Genomic DNA, 20,490 nt, shown 5'->3' on the forward strand with positions numbered 1-20,490 from the left:
AAATATTGCTTCGTTAATTTATAAAAAATCAAAAACAAAAAAGTGAGGAAATGGATCCAAATGGAACCAAAAAGTGAGGAAATGGGCCTGGGTCCGCTAAGTAAACTTTCAATTTTTTATTGTGGAAAAATTTAATCTCTTTTAAGGGGGCGAAAAAGTTTTTCTCAAGCTCCAAGGGGGCGATACCTCCTAAAAGTTTGAGAAACACTGTTTTAGCCGGTAGCGGTGAAGGCGCTCTTGATGGCGCTCCATTGATCTTCTACGCTTCCACCTTCCGGAATATCCGCAGCACGGTTCTCCAGCTCCTCGACGAAGGACCTTTTCGCCGCAGCGTCTTCCAGTCAACGTGTGTTGAACCGGCGCCCGATTTTCTCCTCTTGTCCTCTTGTTGGAATCTTATCCACGGCAGCATTCAGTTGACTGTAAAATTTCTCTTTGTTTTACAATTCATCATCATCGGTTGGCGGGTAACATTTGATCATGGTAAGGTGTCGAACCCGTGTTCTGAATCTGGCTACAATTATCCTCTCATTAATCGGTTCTTACTTCATGAGTGCTGCGTGGGCGTAAGCGCTGAGCAGGAAACCAACGCCACGGTGACGAGGAGCGTGTTCACCTCGTAGGCCAGAGTATAGCAAAATTTGGCCCGACGCCAATCTGGGTGCTCCAAAGTTCGACCAACGGACTTTGCTCAGTCCTAGGATCTCAAGCTTCATACGGCATGCCTCATTGGCTAGTTGTGCCAGTTTACCCTGCTGGGCTAGGGTTAATACATTCCAACTTCCAATTCTTGTCCGTTGTTACGCGCAAAAAGTCGTTGCCGTTGAATCAGTACAAAATCTTTCATCTTCGGTATCTGGAACGCTTTTTAGGTTTCGGAAACAGTAGGTTGTTTGCCTAAGGTCTCCTATCCACCGTGGTGAGCTGCCACCTTAGGTATAGCTTAGGATAGAGGAACATTTTATACTCAGTTTGAACTGCACCTCCTTGGTGAACAAACGCTCGGGTCGTACCTCCTCAATCTGGCTGAAGTCAGAAGGACAACATTGCCTAGGCTGCACTACCAGCAAAGCACATAACTTCTAGTTGGCGGTCCTTGTCATCGATTGACCCGTGGAAGCATGAGATGGGAGCTTGTGAGGACTAGAGCTATGTTAGACGCTATCCTTATAGACTCACTGTTTTGCAGCCCTCTTATAGTATGCCAGTAGTCAAATACTTTCGATTTTAGCGTTTTGTTATAAATAAATGCTATCAAAGTTGCAACTTGTGCAGTAGAAATCCACACCGAAAAAATTTCAAACTTAAAGATTATGTAGTTGCCAACCTTATAATTCATAAGACTCCAGAAGTATTGTTTTTATGTGTGTGGCTATAAACACTAGCGTGGTTCAAAAAATCGTTTTTGCTCCACACCGCTTATTCGATTCTTAACCAGATTCTAAGCCTTCTCCCAAAAATTGAGCTGATTTGGTTGAAAATTCAGAGTGCACAAGCCCTTCTAAGTTTGTATGGGAATTACTATGGGAAAAGGACGTTTTTCATTCAATTGACCGTAGCATTTCCCCAGGTGCCCTAGAGTGTTAGTTGACCCTTGATAGTCCTAGGCTTCTCTATCAGCTACAACTTTGCCGAAGACCACATTCAAATCGGACGCCTCATTAATTAGTTATTGATTTGTATCCAGAATGAAAATCTTTGATCATGATGGTTACATTATTCGATGGGCATCACTGCAATTTGCCTTGAAACATAGTAGCCATGATTTCGGTGTGCTATCTTTGGCGCCATGTGCAGCAATGTTGCCTGCTGGGAAGCTGAACGATCACTGTTAAAGTTTCTCCTGTTGGATACAAATCAATAACTAATTAATGAGATGTCCGATTTGAATGTGGTCTTCGGCAAAGTTGTAGCTGATAGAGAAGCCTAGGACTATCAAGGGTCAACTAACATTCTAGGGCACCTGGGGAAATGCTACGGTCAATTGAATGAAAAACGTCCTTTTCCCATAGTAATTCCCATACAAACTTTGAAGGGCTTGTGCACTCTCAATTTTTAACCCAATCAGCTCAATTTTTGGGAGAAGGCTTAGAATCTGGTTATGAATCGAATAAGCGGTGTGGAGCAAAAACGATTTTTTGAACCACGCTAATAAACACTATGTCGAGCATTTTATACTGTATGCGTTGATCAATAAGTAGTATGTTCGTTTTTATATCGTTTATGTTCGCGCAAACATAAAAATTATAACGGATTTCGTTATAGTTAAAAATTATAGAAGTTCACACATAATTATAATGATTGGATTAGACTCGGTTTAGACATGGTTTCTAACCAGGTTTGCAACGGCTGAAAATTCTGCAAACGCCATTACAGCCAGAGTGGAAGGTAAAGTTAATTTCTTATTAATTGTTAGCCAATATATGAACATTTTTGATTATTTTCAGAAAATCATCATGCGGAGGCCGGCCAGCTTGCAGTAGCTTCGGGGGATAAGCTGGGGACAACCATCAAAGCGATATTGGAAGACAAGAGCGAAATCCGGAGGAAGCACCAGCAGTCCGGAGATCAGCGAGTGGATTATAGCAGCGTTATCTCCTCCGGATCCGCCATCGACTGCCTACTCCATCGAGAACACTTGTCCTTTAATTCTCGGTTAAGGGACAAAAGGGACGGCGAGATGAGAAGTTCATTACCAGCGTACCCACTTCGACGACAGGTGTACCGCACTGCGAACGGTCCCAGTATCCGGAATTTTTTCTCCTAAAGATATCTATCAGGTAATTTAAGATAATTGCTATTGATGCCACTGTTATTTCTCAAATGGTTTATTTTTTTAATTTTCAGAATCATCCTCAGAATGGGGCAGCCGTACACAAGATCAAGAAACAGAAAAACTTCGTGGGAAACAGCATCCCCTGGAACGACGGTGGTGAGAAACAACATCCCCCCTGCCTTGCCTTATTCCGTGGCTGGAACCTAGGCCGGAATGACACGACACTATATACAGCGTTAAAAGCAGCGAGAAAAGGAAAAATAGCTACAATTATATGTAGGTTGTACATATTATTTTCACTTGTTCCAATAAACGATTAATAATATTTTGATAAAATTATTTGTTTTCGTTTGTTTATGGCTCGAATAATGATTTTTATGTAAAGTTGACACATAGTTTTTATATACCGCTTATGCATAAATGTCATAAAGCTCAAACATAAATTTTATTCATCACGTCAATAAATTTCATTTGATTTCATGCATAAATTTCATGTGTAAGAAAATTTATAAAATTTATGTTTCCAAACATACTTTTTAAAGGTGATGACAAATTGCAAAAAAATATGTGGTTTCACACATAATAGTTATACGGAAAATATCCTCAGTGCACGATTTTTTTGAAAACCGTTGAGTTCACTATACGATATGCGCTGTAGATCAACACTTGAAATCTTGATTTTCACAGAATGGAAATCAACAAGGACAGAATTCTACAACGCACCAGCGTTCAACGGTAAGCTTGGCTGTGTAATCAGAAAGCTACGGCATGATTATAAACAACTTTCGTTTCGTACAGTAAATTAAAGCCATATCAAAACACCAACCAGTCCCTATAATTAGCACCGCACCCTAGAAAGCATGTCTATTTCAATGAATTGCGCGCAAGATGTGGTTGGGAAAAATTAAAAGCGATTGCAATAACCGCACAAGCCAAAGTCATTCAGCCAGCAGCATCCGAACGAATGGTATTAGGTACCTACCAGCCAAAGAGGATATTCCATTCCGATAGACGACGACGAGGACGACGCCGATGCGTTGCTATGGTCGTAGCCAGCGTGTGGCGTGTCCTGCACGATATAGATCTACATACATCTTCTTAACAATGCAATGCGATGGTGGCGACGCACGGTATACTGGTGGTGGCTCAATGAAGCGAAAATCGAAAGAATCGGATCGGCAAATGGGAAGAAAAGAAGGAATCGATAATGGGCGGAAAAACGTGCCACACAGCAGTCTATCCGCGTTAGATCCGTATATTCTACGGGCCGGGCGGTTGGTATGCGGAATTCCATTCCACAACCGCATTCAAATGGATGTGCTTTGCGACATTAGGGTGGGTCAACTGAAAATAGCAAATTCGAACGAAGAAGAGACTTATTTGAATAGATTCTCGCTTCTTCTTCTTCTTCTTCTTCTTCTTCTTCTTCTTCTTCTTCTTCTTCTTCTTCTTCTTCTTCTTCTTCTTCTTCTTCTTCTTCTTCTTCTTTCTTCTTCTTCTTCTTCTTCTTCTTCTTCTTCTTCTTCTTCTTCTTCTTCTTCTTCTTCTTCTTCTTCTTTTCTTCTTCTTTTCTTCTTCTTCTTCTTCTTCTTCTTCTTCTTGAGCATGCTTGAGTTGGAGCTTACTTGACCGCCCGTAGATGCTACTCCAATATCGCCAGACCAGCTACATTCACACAAGGAACCAGTGAGATATCTGCCGGGGACTAAGCAGACATCTTCAGTGTGCGAGCGTTCGTGATCTTCTATTTTTAGACGACAATGGCGCCCGCCACGTCAGGTTGCAGGTCAATGTGGGGAAGAGGAAGGAAGTGATGATTGCAATCGTTTGTATCCACGGCAGACCGAATATACCTCTGCGTCTGCACAAATTCATGCGGATGTCGGAGTGTTGGTAGGATATGGTTGGCAGAGGGCTCACACATTGGTGCGTGAATGCCAGGCGTATGGTGATAGAATTATGTGTTTTATTATTCTAAAGATGTGCGGCACAGTTCGCATGATTGGATAACTCGTAGGCGTTATCTGATAGATACTGTGCAGTGAAAGTTGGAAGGAAGGGAAACGGATTTTTTTTCAACACGTTTCTTGTTCTAGCGATGGCCATGAACGAACATATGAATGTATGCATGCATACGAATCAGAAGCGGTAGCCACTAGACCACTAAGCCCAAAAGGTAATCAAAAAAGAAAATTAACAGTCTTTTTTCGACAAAACTTATAGAAATTTTTGCTAGATTTGTTTGAGACACACAAACGGAACCGAAAGAATTCGTTATCTGAAAAAAAAAAATGAACACAATGATGCACCCTAGCAGACTAAGACCATGTAGACTCAAAGGAGGGTGGCATGGTGTGGCGACACCACCGTGCCGACGAAGAATGGAAAGAAAATGCAGACTAAAACGAGACGGAGGGATGATAATAATGATTGCACAATCACGTTTTTATCGCGAGATTACACGACGACGGCGGAGCTGGGATTCGATTGAGATGACTTCGGTTCGATGTGGTTCGGCGGGTGCCACACTACTGAGCGCCGCCAGAGAAAGGTGAAAGAATTCCTCGGTTGCCTATTATCTCCTAGTCTATGTCGGCCCGGGATGGGCGCGGGGTGGTGTTAGGAGATGAATGCTTTCATTGCGTGTCCGAGGAAATCATGCCGATGCTATTCTGTAATTGAGTGGAAGTGATGAATTGAAGCAAATGGTTGGTTGGATTGCGGTTGGTAGCATCATCCAGTGAATTCCATCACCGGGAGGATTTTTTTTTCATATATCGTTTATGGTTAATGAAAAGCATAGTTTTTTAGATATTGCTTTGGGCGTTTGCACTATCATTGTCCGACATCGTTGCAATGCTGCTATCGAATGTTTTGGCGCAATACGGGTTGGTGCAATTCCAAGTAACCGCACCAACAAGTTTTTTGCCCGCACTCTGCTGCTCTATCGCTGCGATACAACATTGTTTTGGACAATGATCATTGGAGGTTCGGGTGCAGATAGCAATGATTATTTATGCACTCTTTGTGTCCTATGTACGTAGTCGGTCGTTCTAATCGTTGCTGTGAAAGTTACTGAAAACTGCAGTAAAGCCCCCATCGAGACATGCTGTCTACTACAATGGTAAAAACGTCGGTGGTATTCGTGTCTCTGTACGCAATATAGTTGGAATAATATGGGCCGAATAAACTTTTGATTCCTCCCCTCTTCCGTAATGTTTTTTTATATCTTCTTCTACTTTTTGACGTAAATCCCCACTGGGACAAAGCATGTTTCTCAGCTTAGTGTTCTATGAGCACATTCTCAATTATCACCTACTATGAACTTTTCTGCCAATGACCATTTTGCATGTGTATTTTGTGTTTTTCTTCTTCTTCTAAACCATGGGGGGATAATCCGCTCAAGAGACTAAACAACATTCCCATTGTCCCCAAATTCTCCAGAATTACCTAGAAGGAATTATTTGAAAGAGGGGCTAATGCACATAGCACTCTCAAGGTTAGCTGCGTAGCCTGCAGAAACGAGCATCCATGGATCGCATTGGAAAGTTCACCAAGGTAGCATGCTGGCGCTTAGCCAGTTTCCCGAGTGCTCCTTACCACTCTCTTTGTCCTCGGAAGGCAAGCAGGGTCGTCATTACGCCTGCTTCCAACTGCTCAGCCAATATCAAGAACGTATACCGTGTGCCCAGCCAACACGAAGTCGTATATGATGTAGAATAGGATGCTGAAGTCGACCACGCTCTAATCGACGGTAAATTCTTCTCGGATATAACCAAATGTCCGCACATACCGCAGTGCAAATATAGATTCGGATCACTACTTAGTCGCTGTATGCATGCGTTCAAAACTTTCGACAGCTATCACCACGCGTCGAAGTCGAACGCCGCGGCTCAATATCGAGCAGCAGCGTAACGTAGAAGCTGCTCAAGACTACGCGCAGCAGTTAGCAGTGGCCCTACCAACGGAAGAGCAGCTTAGCGCAGCTACATTTGAAGTGGAACATCCGATCCGCCATAGGTAAATAGTACCTCGGCTACGATTCTATAATATTTACCCGAAAACCATTTACCCGAAAGACATTTACCCGAAAACCATTTACCCGAATGTAACATATACCCGAATGCCAAATACCCGAACGCGACACATACCCGAATGCGACATTCACCCGAAAAGTTTATTACTCTGCATAAATCATGATTTTGTGAGTAAAGTTCATTTGTTTTGTTCAATGCAAAAAGTACATGTATTATTTTGTATTGCGGCTTAGACAAATATTTTTAATGTCGAATTCCTCAAAACACATTTTATTAAATTTTCTCTGAAATCATCTGCGATAGGAATTAACAGGGTAAACACCTGAATAAAACTAATCACTGCAGCTTGATATTTTTTTGTGTTTGCTGTTGGCATTCCCTCTAGAGATTTACCCTTCTTTGATTCATAAGCTGTTGTTTCGATAAGCAAAGAACAGTTTATGATTTAAAGAAGAGAAAAAATCTCTATTTGTAGGCCGAATGGTCATTAGATCGAATCGATTAGAGAACAGCCCTCGGCAAATCAACATATCATTAGAAAAAAAAAAACTTTGATAAAAAAGTTTGCAATTTGTTCACGATACAGAACATCCTGTTATTAAAAGAAGGGAAAATTCTTAGGTGTAAATTTGGAATCCATCACTCAAAACTGTAAAAATGTAATTTAAAAGAACATCCTATGATCGAAAGAAGAAACAAACTCGAGTTAGTAGTTCGAACGCCAATAAAATATGCAGCAGTACAACTCTAAAGAACAGCCTTTGAAGAGAAGAAGGAAAAATCTCCGAAGGATAGGAATAGTTTGACCACCAAACAACTTAGTGAGGTTAACACTATTTCTGTAGAAGAAACTCTACCAAATTACCCCTAATGCCATGGCCCGAAATCCATAACCCTGAATAGGCCTTTATCCCCAAAAGCCATTACCCTGAATGGGTCATTACACCGTTATCTATAGGTAGAGAAATGGATAGTAAGCCAAGCATACTAACCGAGTGGTCATTAGGCCGAAAAAATGATAGATCGATCGATTAGCAGGCCTCGAAAGAACAGTCTATTCTAAAAAAGGAAAATATCTTATCAAGTTGCTAATTTGACCACCAGTTAATTGTGCAAATCTTAACTTGAAAGAACAGCTTATTATTCAAAGAAGGACAAATCTTTCATGGAGTTAGAAGTTCGTCTGCAAATAAACTATTATTATTTATTATTTATCTTTATTAAAAAGATTTTCAGCCGGCGGCTGGTTCATCTCTGCAAATAAAATAAGCTATATAACATTCCAACTATGGAGCCGGGGCCCGTGGCGTAGTTGGTCACACGTTCGCTTCATATGCGGATGGTCATGGGTTTGATACCCAGCCCCTGCACTTGCAATTTTTCGTCAGTTGCTCTTCACCGAGAGCGGCTGACACTGACCCTCTTCTGAGCCCCTTGGCTCAAACGGACCCGAATACCTGGACATCGGCGAACTGCTACTCATAATGGACTCCCAATCGGACTGGAAAGGAACAACGGCCACCTACCATCCTTGTGCTCATCATTCTACCATGTAGAGTAGAACAGTGAAAGCAGCAGAAAAGCAACCAGTTCGATAAAGTGTAATAGAATACATCTAGGCTCTGTACAATGCTGTAGGTACAGCTGTCAATTGAAATCGCTCACGTAGTGCCCTAGTGACAATAGAGCTGTAAATTAGGTTAAGTGATTAAGAATTACAAAAAACATTCCAACTCGAAAAATATCCTCTATTTCCAGTTTGGTCGACCAACTCAGCTACAGTACACAGTTGGACTCTGCAAATTCAAAAGAACAGCCTATTTCAAAAAGAAGGCAAATATTAGAAGAAGTAGAGAATACTTGCAGTGGTTCTATAACATTTACCCGAAAGACATTTACCCGAAAGACATTTACCCGAATGACATTTACCCGAATGCGACAAATACCCGAATGCGACAAATACCCGAATGCGACATTTACCCGAATGCGACATTTACCCGAATACGACATTTACCCGAAAAATAAAAAAAATGTGTACTTAATCCCCATATGATTTGTCAATAATAAATATGTTATGGCCCAGTATCATATAGCAGGCTTTGGTTAGACCTAATAATAATCAGACTGAGTGATCATCAAGCACTCTGGTACAGGACTAACTGGCTGTCCCAATGCTATTTTAATCAAAAGATTTTTGTTGATATTCTGTTCTTTTACGGCTCCATCCAATTAGCCCGAACGCCAATCCGAATCAATCAGGAGGTCGCCCAAAAAAAATGCAAAATTAGCTACTTATATACACGGTCACAAACTGGCAGCCATACCGCAAGTATTATCCACTTCTTCTAAGATTTGCCTTCTTTTTAAAATAGGCTGTTCTTTCGAATTTACTTTGTCCACCAGTGAACTGTTGATGAGTTGGTCAGCTGGTACTGACTAAACTGGTAATTTCTCCATAGAATGTATTCATTCTTTTCATAAGAGGCTACTTTTTCGAGTTGGAGTTGAAATGTTATTTAGTTTGTTGCGGACGAACTACTAACTCCATAGGAGACCCGTGAATCCATCTCTATACCTATATCCTTTAGGGAACTATTATACTTATCTATCGGGGTGATGACCCATTCGGGGAAATGGCTTTTGGAATAATGTCCTATTCGAGGTTATGATGGCATTCGGGGTAAGGGGGTAGAGTTTCTTTAACAGACATAGTATCACTGTGTTGTTTTGCGGCCAAACTATTACTTATCCTTCGGAGATTTTCCCTTCTTCTCTTCAAAGGCTGTTCTTTCGAGTTACACTGCTGCATATTTTGTTGGCGTTCGAACTACTAACTGCACAACAAACATTGTTGCTGTACAATAGAAGAATAAGCCGTTCATAAGCTTAATTTTTGCAGATTTTCCCTTCTTTAAATCATAAACTGTTCTTTGCTTATCAAAAGAACAGCATATGTATCAAAGAAGGGTAAATATCTAGAGTGAACGCTAACAGTGTTAACATAACAAAGGTAAGCTGCAGTTATGAGTTTTATTCAAGCATATGCCCTGTGAATTCCTATCGCAGATCATTTCAGGGAAAATTTGATAAAATGGGTTCTTGAGGAACTTGATATTCAAAATGCTTTTCTGATCCACAATACAAAATAATACATGCACTTTTTAAATTGAACAAAATAAGTGAACTTTATTCACAAAATCATAATTTGTTCACAGTAATAAACTATACGGGTAAATGTCGCATTCGGGTAAGTGTCGCATTCGGGTAAGTGTCGCATTCGGGCAAATGTCGCGTTCGGGTAAATTTCGCATTCGGGTATATGTTACATTCGGGTAAATGGTTTTCGGGTAAATGAACCACTTGCAGTATGGCTGCTAAATTGTGACCGAGTAAATAAATGTATATAAGTAGCTCAAAGCAGCCTGTGTTGTTAAAATGTAATAGTTTGGTAATTAAAAAGTCATTACATTCAAATGTTCAGTTGTGCTAAAAACTGTTCAATTTATCTCAAACTTTTTGGTGACAATTTAGTATTCATCCTCATGACTTTCGGCATGAATGATTTTTAGCCGTATGGCTCGATGTCTTTTCGGGCATTCTCACTTATCATAAAGCTAGCCATTTGACAAGGTCTAGGGCAAGAACTCAATACCAAATGAATTATGATAAAAACGAATTTCGTGGGGGTATGGTTATAAGATCGTCTATTTGAAAGAACATTCAACATTTAAAAGAAGGAAACATTTAAGATTAAAATACTTTTCAAAGGAATAACTTCGAAAGAACAGTCATAGCTTGAAATAAAAAAAAATCTCAAATAAAAACTTCAACAACTATATTGTAACAGCATTTTATAGTTCCAAAAACAGCCAATAATAAAAAGAAGGGAGAATCAGTTATTAATATATGATTCGGGATTAGCACCAATAGCAAATGTTTATGCACATTTTAAGAGAACACAATATTTTCATAAAAGGCCGGTTAGGTAAGCATACTGAGCTCTTCAGGATCCATATTTGAATAGACAAGTACATCGTCTTCGGCCATCGGATATGCACGCTGAATATCAGGCAAACTGTTTGAATCCTGAGCAACCTTTCCCTTCGTCGCAGTTTTTTTACGCTTCTTACGTTTCGTAAACCCTTATTTTTTATTTCTTTTTATTAGGGAATTTTACCTTATGCTAATTCTTCTCTCTAAGTAAACCTTTCATGAATCACAACGTTGCTAAAGATTGCCCAAGGGTTACCCTTTTCTAACTGATTAAGTTTTATCAACTTCTAATAAATTGTCCACAGTGAACACTTTTTGAGCGACCTCCTGAATTATTTCGGGTTGGCGTTCGGGCTTGTGATATGGAGACGTTCAAAAAACAAAACATTAAAAAATCCTCGAATTAAAATTGCATTTTGACCGCCAGTTAGTCCTGTACCAGAGTGCTTGATGATCGCTTGGCCTGATGATTATAAGGTCTAACGAAAGCCGGCTGTATAACACCGGGCCATAACATATTTATTATTGACAAATCATATGGGGATCAAATCCACGGTTTTTGTTTGCATTTTTCGGGTAAGTGTCGCATTCGGGTAAATGTCGCATTCGGGTAAATGTCGTATTCGGGTATTTGTCGCATTCGAGTAAATGACTTTCGGGTAAATGTCATTCGGGTAAATGTGTTTCGGGTAAATGGTTTTCGGGTAAATGTTATAGAACCCTCGGCTACAGCACTAGGCTTCGTGACTCCGAATCACAGAAACGACTGGTACGACGGCGAATGTGAACAGTTGATAAACGAAAAGAATGCAGCATGAGCGAGAATGCTGCAACACCGTACGAGAGCGAATGAGGCACGTTACAGACAGGCGCGGAACAGGCAGAACTCAGCCTTCCGGATGAAGAAGCGCCAGCAGGAAGAACGAGATCGCGATGCGATGGAAGAGCTGTACCGCGCTAAAGACACACGAAAGTTCTACGAGACGCTGAACCGCTCGCGCAGAGGCTTTGTGCCACAAGCCGACATGTGCCGAGATAATCCCCAGCCAACACGAAGTCGCATATGATGTAGAATAGGATGCTAAAGTGGAGGCTATATGCGTACATGCTTCCATTTACCTGCATGTAAAGAGTACGCATATCGCCTCCACTTTTGCATCCTATTCAACATCATATGCGATCGTGTGTTGGCTGGGTCACGGGCATATTCTCACGAGCGAGCGTGAGGTGGTCGAAAGGTGGCGTCAGCATTACCATGCCATTGAGCATTACCATATGCCCTCAATGGCAACGTTGCAAGCACCGAACGTGGCGTGGTAACAGATCTAGGAGTACGAGCGCAGGACGAAAAATGTCCAATCTCTAACCTCCAAGAGATTGAAAAGGGGGTTAGCTGGTTGAAAAACAACAAAGCCGCAAAGCAGATCAACTACCAAGCAAGCTACTAACATACGGTGAAGAAGCACTTGGTCAGAACCCTACACTTGGTCATTACCAAGATTCATCGTAGGGGGGGTGGGGGTAAGACGGACATGTTTAGTAAACACTCTATTTTGACAGTGTAAACAATGCGATAATTAAAATTTTATCTCCATACTATATACTTCAACTAAGGTACTTTACAGTCTGCAAGCCGATTTTGTAATAAAATTTGATTTTCCATGACTTTTGAGATAATTAAAAAGTGATCTCCAAATGTATGTTTTTCAACAGTGTGGGTAAGACGGACCGGTAGGGTGGGTAAGATGGACACGTTTTGAAATTTAGCTAATACGCCTCTAATTGTGTTAAATGTTGTTTGTGGCCGTTTGTATTCGGTAGATCAATCATAGTAGAATCTAAATTTGGCCTTAAATCTTTTAGCGAAACGTGTTTCTGCAAATTAAAATCTATTTTGTAAATTGGAAACCTCCATAGGCTGATAAACGCCTAACAGTATGCAATGCTCTGGTAATTTTACAAAGTTCAAACTGTTCCAACAACAAAAATTCAAATAAAATGAATTTTTGAATAAAAAATCAATATGAAATGCTTTATACGGCTTCCATAATCATTTTTGTACTCCATAGATTTCAATCTGTGAACAATGTGTGGGTCTTAATGTATTTCTTACGGCACTATCAAAGTAACCCCAACACTGTCCGTCTTACCCACCCTCAAGGCGGACCGTCTTACCCCCACACAACGCAAAATATTCATTCCACCACTGTTATTTATAATCCATGAAATTTACCTGAATGTCGTTGTGTATAGGATGGAACAGTTTAAAACTACTGGGAAACTCAAAATAAAGTGCAAAAACTTAGCAATTTAATGTTAAAAAGCTTATTTATTGCCGCCTCAAAATTAGATCCCAGCCCAAAAGTGTGTAGTCTGGTAAATGGTTGATTATTTTTTGTACTTTTGACATATGAATTCTCTCATGGAGTGGTTCAATAATCATCAGCTGATAAGAAGATAGAGTTAATCGTAAAAGAAAGTCAAATTTCAGCTCTTAAGTGCCAGAACTAGTCGGTGGTCCGTCTTACCCACCCGGTCCGTCTTACCCCCACCCCCCCTACCTGACGGACAGAAAGCTGTGTGTCAAACACGGAGCGTACGTTTCTGCGCCGTTTGTTGCCTCGTCTGGTGTGCCTCAAGGCAGCAATTTGGGACCCTTGTTATTTGTCATCTTCTTTAATGATGCAGCATCGACACTTGGTTTCAAGTGCAAGCCAGTGGTGGAAAGCATCATGCGCTTGACGTGTTTTTTGGTTCGCATCTTTGCTCACGCGCTCGCGAACCCAAAAAGAGAGAACGGTTCACGATTTCCCGGATCGACGAACCAACACAAAACAAATGTCGAACGAGCAGAATCGCAGTTGGTTCGCCAGAAGGATCACAATGTAGAGCACTTGGTTTGTTGCCATTTTTTATACACTTAAAGGTAATTAGTTGGGTGTTTTATGATTATACTGGTCAGGTACCATACCAATAAATGATATCGACGAAAAAGTTTACCAACATTTGATTTCATTACAAAAATATCGGCCGCGAACCTCTAAAATAAAAAAGCATCGCGCTTGCAAAAGATGCGATGCACTCGTTGGCGTTCGTGTCGTACGATCGTGTGCCACAGACGTACGAACACCATCGCACAGCAATGGTTTGCGATGCGATGGCATTTTTTTGTAGCGCGTAAGCACACGTTCGCGATCAATTTCCACCACTGGTGCAAGCTCGTTTACGACGACGATCTCAAGATCTACATGGTGGTGCGATCCATAGAAGACTGTCCTGCTTAACATGTTTGCACAATGGTGCGAGGAGAACAAGCTTGTTATCAGCGTACCTAAATGCCAAGTGATGACTTTCTACCGCTCTAAGGATCCGATAATGTTCGACTACCACATCAATGGCTCCATTCTAAAAAGGGTGGACGCAAAATTCAATAGGCTGCATTCGTTGTAAAACTCTTGAATAGTGATATCGACTGCCCAAGACTCCTGTCACTGCTCGACTTCCATGTACCTGGCAGGATGCTGAGACAGCGAAGTCTAATGCAAACCGGATTTCATCGTACTCTGTATGGATACAACCAACCAATTTGTGCTATGGTCCGAATGTTCAACACCGTAGAATCAGTTTTTGACTTTGGGTTAACGTCTAAGCAGTTTGTGACTAATTTGCGAAGATTGGATTTTATTTAATTAGTATTAGATTTACTACATTCATTAAGAAAGACTATGTCAGATGAATTAATAATAAATAAATAAATAAATAAATAAATTACCGGAGGAATGGATGGAAGGTATAGTGTGTCCCCTCTACAAAACGGGCGACATGTTGGATTGCGGGAACTACCGCGTGATCACACTACTGAGCGCTGCCTACAAGATACTCTCTCAAATTTTATGCCGCCGTATATCACCGATAGCAAGAGAGTTCGTGGGGCAATATCAGGCTGGATGTATGGGTGAACGCGCTACAACGGACCAGATGTTCGCCATCCGCCAGGTGTTGCAGAAATGCCGCGAATACAACGTGCCCACACATCACTTGTTCATCGATTTCAAATCGGCGTATGATACAATCGATCGAGAACAGCTATGGCAGATTATGCACGAATACGAATTTCCGGATAAACTGATACGGTTGATCAAGGCGACGATGGATCGAGTGATGTGCGTAGTTCGAGTATCAGGGACACTCTCGAGTCCCTTCGAATCTCGCAGAGGGTTACGGCAAGGTGATGGTCTTTCGTGCTTGCTGTTCAACATTGCTTTGGAGGGTGTAATAAGGAGAGCGGGGATTAACACGAGTGGTACGATTTTCACGTAGTCCGTTCAGCTGCTTGGTTTCGCTGATGATATTGATATTATTGCTCGTAAATTTGAGACGATGGCGACTAAAGAGTGAAGCCAGGTGAATCGGATTAGTCATTAATGTGTCGAAGACAAAGAACATGATGGCAGAGGGCTCCAGGGAGGAATCACCGCGCCCGCCACCCCGAATTTATATCGACGGTGATGAAATCGAGGCGGTTGAAGAATTCGTGTACTTGGGCTCACTGGTGACCGCCGACAACGACTCCAGCAGAGAAATTCAGAGGCGCATTGTGGCAGGAAATCGTGCTTACTTTGGACTCCACAGAACTCTACGATCGAATAAAGTTCGCCGTAACACGAAGTTAACTATCTACAAAACGCTGATTAGATCGGTCTTCCTCTATGGGCACGAAACATGGACCCTACGTGTAGAGGACCAACGCGCTTTTTGAGTTTTCGAACAGAAGGTGTTGCGTACCATCTACGGAGGAGTGCAGATGGAAGACGGGACTTGGAGAAGGTGAATGAACCACGAGCTGCATCAGCTGCTGGGAGAACCAACCATCGTCCATATCGCGAAAATCGGGAGGCTACGGTGGGCGGGTCACGTCATCAGGATGTCGGATAGCAACCTGACTAAAATGGTTCTCGAGAGTCATCCGACCGGTACAAGAAGACGTGGTGCGCAGCGAGCTAGGTGGGTCGACCAAGTGGAGGACGATCTGCGGACCCTACGCAGAGTGCGCAACTGGAGACAAACAGCCATGAACCGAGTGGAATGGAGACGGCTACTACGTACAGCAGAGGCCACCCGGCCTTAGCCTGATCGGTAAGGTAAGTACCTGCCTCCTGCGGTTCTGAGGCCTGGTATCCCCATGGTCCTGGCAGTTCAAAATTTAAGATTGCAGTGGCGTAGCTTGGAATTTGGGAGCCGCACCGGGCCCCTGTGAAAATAACAGACGTACCAAGATGTACATGTTTTACGATGATGCATAAAAATGTACCATAAAAGATGTCTTAATATTTTTAATTCTGAAATAATTTCTTCGAAAAATTTGAGGAGTTTCTCTACGGTTGTCTAAGGTTCTGTAAAAAAATCTATAGAAATTATTTCGAAAACTCTCTCTCTGAAATTCCTCCAAAGTATTCTCGAATTATTTCGGGAAAACATTTCTCTGGAGATTTCTGGTATCTTAAAAAAATCAAATATTTCTTCAGAAATTTCTTCAAGGATTCCTTCAGGAATTTCTCCTAAGACTGTCTTGTCACTTTTTTCAGGAGTTCTTCAATGACTAGACGCATATTTTAAGTGATTAATGCAAGGCTAAGATTTCATAGAGTATCCATCGGGAATTCTTCAGGATTCGCATCTAGAATTCTTTCGAGATTGATTTTTTACATAGATTTCAAAGACGTGATAAAATCGGAACAATACTGTAATTGGATCACGATTGTTGTTCAACTATTTCTATAATACACGGAAACGCACGCATGGTTGTCTTCCAAAGCAACTAAAACCATTTACCTATTGTGAAGATTATTTATAACTTCTCTGGACGATCTAGAAGTACGATATAATAGTCAAAACAAAATAAAGTGTCAAATAGTACAAAGGGTTGCACATTTCATTCGCGTTCGCTTCTCTGCCGATTTTATTTCACTTTTTTACACTACTTCTGTGTCATTGGCTAAGTTTGCGTTCATGGTTTTTGCTTCGTTCTTCTGTGTAGTTTTTTTTTCTGTAATAAAATAGTCATTTGTCAAAAGAAGCATCTGAGACACACTGGAGCGCGTAGAACTTCGTTGTCTAGTTTGTAGACAAAAGCGTCAAGTCACTGAGCGCATTAATAATTAACTGGTGTGCTTGTGCCTTTTCCTACGTTTCGTATGTATTATTGCTAAAGTAGACTCAAGTTCTTCTATGTACTTTATTTGCAGAACTAAAACAACATCAACAACAGCAGCAGCAGCATCATCACCATAAACAACATCAACATGCAACAGCCACGCTACAGTCCAGCTCCTCCGCCACCGGCAGGGATGCGTCCCCAGATGCCACCCAGACATCAGGCCATTCCCAATGTAAGTAAGTACCTACCTCTAGTAAAGATAGTGGCGTTGGTGGTAGTGGTCTCTAGAGTTTGCTCGGAAAATATTGCTCCACCATGCTCAGTTGCTTACCCCAGAAGCGGGCAACTATCAATCAAGTGGCGTTAGAAGCAGGAAGCTTTCGACTAGATGCAAACTGAAATTTCAATCAAGATTAATGAAGACGCTTTACGATCTGTTCTTGCTGAGTGGATTCAAACTATTCATTTTTTCGTGAAACCGTTATCTGATGTAATATTGAGTAAGTCTGTTGTTTCTTCTTCATAGGTTTTCCACAGGCCTTTTTACTACCATCAACTCAGTCACGATTTGGCTATTTTGTTTTCAATTGATTTTAAATGTTATGAAAACAAATTAAGTTCGTTTGGATTAAAAATATACCTAGTAGGAAATTTAATGTCAAATTTTGTGTGAACTAGTATAGCCACTAGACGGGTTTGGTGGTATAGCGGCTCTCAGCGGCTAACGGGTTCCCAACCGGTGGTCCGTGGCCCCCTGGGAGGCCGTGAAGCCAGTGGAGGGGAGCCGCGATGTTTCCAAAAAATGGTAATTTTTTTATTCTATTTTGTGCAAATTATACCATTTTTTAATTTTGTATACCGCCACCCTCAAAAGCCACAATTTGAGGAAGAAATTTTCAATATAAAACGCCTTCAGAAGAAAAAAAAATTCGGCTGCGCCGCTATTTTTTCAGCTAAGACTCTAATTGAAAGTACATGACATCATTGTTTACGAAATGTGAATATCGAATAAAAAAATGTAAAACGTATTGATCGTCGAAAATCCCTCCCACAGTAAATTTCTGGCTACGTCACTGTCCCCAAAAAAACTCGGTTTCGTTAATTAAATTCATATTTTTTTCTAAAAATGTTCATTGGGCCGCAGATGTTTTGATAATTCTTAAAGGGGGTCGCCACCTCGAAAAGGTTGAGAACCCCTGGGCTAGACGTTTCAGTCCAGCGGTCAGATTCGCATGAAGAAGGTCCTAATCAGAAATAACAGATAATCAGAGTTTCAGAAAAAAAATCTCTCAAGAAATATAACTATTAACAAATTATGGATTTTGTCCATAATTATCAAACTTTATTTCCTTGAAAGACACAATAAAATATGTCAAGTATTTCGTTAAGAGCACCCATGAGAGCACCACTTCAATTTTCTCATAGAATTTTACCAAATAACAAGCTTGGTCGAATGGAAAAAATGGGATTTTTATTCATGGAATACAAAAACAACATGCCAAATTATACGGATATGCCGGAATCCGTTCCGGTAGGGAAAGAGAAGGACTTTCTAGAATCATGTGCTGCTGTAGACTGTAGTAGCTTGAAATTCACGAATTTTCATTAATTTACAATTCAAACGGATGTCGTGCTAAAAGTAATAAGCCTGGCATTTTTTATGAGTTCCTCCAGGGACACCTTCAGGAACTTCTCCAGTGATTTCTTCAGGAGAGACTTCTCCAGGAATTTCTCCTTCGTGAATTGCTCCGTGGAAGCTTGCGGGGTTCCAATAGTAGTTGTATTTAGGCTTGTTCTAAGAAATGCTTCAGGAATTCCTTCCACGGTTCATTTAATTCATTCCATTCAAACATGTTTACAGATATTTCTGCAAGGCTGCAACGAAGAATTCCTCCAGATTTTTTTCATAGCTTCCTTCAGTATTTCCAATATGGATTCCTCCAGAAATTCCTTTAAAAATTTCTCTTGGTATTTCATCAGACATTTCTCCGGAAATTTCTCCTGGGATATCCTAAGAATTTCTGCAGAATTTTTTCTAGCAAACTCATGGGAATTTGACCATAGATTCTTTTAGGAATTTGTGCAGGTGATTCTTCAGATATTTCTTCAGGGATTACTCTATATATTCCTTAAAGAGTTCTACTACTTCCATCTAAAGTTATTTAAAGTATTTGTGCAGAAATATCTTTCAGGAATTCTCTCAGGAAATTTCACCAGAGATTATTCAAAATCAATCCGGAAATGTTTTCAACATTTTACATCAAAACTTCATTAGGAGTCCAGCCAAAGGTTTCTTTCAATATTTGTTTAGTCCAGATATTACTGCATACATGGATTCCTTCCGATTTTTCCATGCATTCCTACAGAAAATCTTCCATAAATTCGATGACAAAGCTCTCCTGGGATTTCCTAAGGAATTCCTCATAAGGGTTTCTCCAGGAATTCCTCCAAGTATTTCTTCAAGAATTGCTTCTGTGATACTTTCAGGAACAGCTCCAAGGGTTATTCTAAAAATTCCTACAAAGATTGCTTCAGAAAAACTTCTTGGAATTTCTTTAGGGATTAATCCAGGACGTCCTCCAGAATCGAATATTTGCTACTACCACCAGATCTGTGCTGGTGGCGCCTCTATGTCGGCTTATGCCAGGCACTTCAACGCACCCCACTAGACCCTTCTACTAGCTGGCGCCTCAAAGAGCAGACGTGCTTGAGGTGCTTACCCACTTGTTCGCCAGCGGTGATGTACTGACAAACGACTTAAGCGCCATCACTTTCAGAGATTTCTCCTGGGATTTCTCCATGGAATTCCTCTAGGGATTCCTGCAGGTATTTCTCCAGGAGTTCCTCCAGAAATTATTACATAAATTTCCGTAGGGAATTCTCCAGATATTTCTCTATGCATTGTTCCAGTCATTCCTCTAGGCATTCCTCCAAGATTTTATCCAGTAATTCCTCAAGGGACTCCTCCGGAAATTCCTTCAAGCATTCAGAAATTATCCCAGGAATGTCGTCAAAGATTCCTCCAGGAAATCCCCCAGGGATTCCTCTAAGAATTTGTCTAGGAATTTTTTTCAGGATTTTATCCAGGAATTTCTCCTAGAATTCATCCAGGAATTTTTTCAAAAATTGCTACAGGAATTTCTCCAGAATTTATTCAAGGGATCCCTCTTGGTACCGTAAACCGGGGTCAAATTGATCAGCGGGGTGAAATTGATCATTCGGATACTACATTGTAATATCATACTAGGAACTCTTAAGCGTCGTAATGATCTTAAACTTTTTACTTCATCTGGTTCGTAGATGTCTAGAGATGAGCGTAGACTTTTAATTTTTTAGAAAAAGTTAGTTTTGCCTTATTTTTTAAGGAATTTGCAATGTATTTCTCTTTTAGCTGAAATCATTGCTGCTAAACAATCGATTGCTAATAATACTTCCCGTAAATTCTCTGTTTTAACATTTTTGTGGAGCCTTGGTTGAGAAGCTATGTAGCTAATCAGAACGAGACATAGTTAAAAAAAAGTTTATTT

At 40.8% G+C, this 20,490-nt stretch overlaps 1 protein-coding gene across 12 annotated transcripts in view; it reads left to right on the forward strand.

Moving 5' to 3' along the window:
- LOC109414371 (POU domain, class 3, transcription factor 3-like) overlaps positions 1–20,490 on the forward strand; it is a 146,881-nt gene that overhangs the window by 23,036 nt on the left and 103,355 nt on the right. For all 12 annotated transcript variants that reach the window (XM_062853118.1, XM_062853113.1, XM_062853122.1 and 9 more), the window contains one exon: positions 17,052–17,195. In XM_062853118.1, coding sequence (XP_062709102.1) covers positions 17,109–17,195 — 87 coding nt within the window. In that variant the 5' untranslated portion in view covers positions 17,052–17,108. The remainder of the gene's footprint in view (positions 1–17,051; positions 17,196–20,490) is intronic.

This window comes from Aedes albopictus, chromosome 2 (assembly GCF_035046485.1).
Source record: "Aedes albopictus strain Foshan chromosome 2, AalbF5, whole genome shotgun sequence".
NCBI classification, from domain to species: domain Eukaryota; kingdom Metazoa; phylum Arthropoda; class Insecta; order Diptera; family Culicidae; genus Aedes; species Aedes albopictus.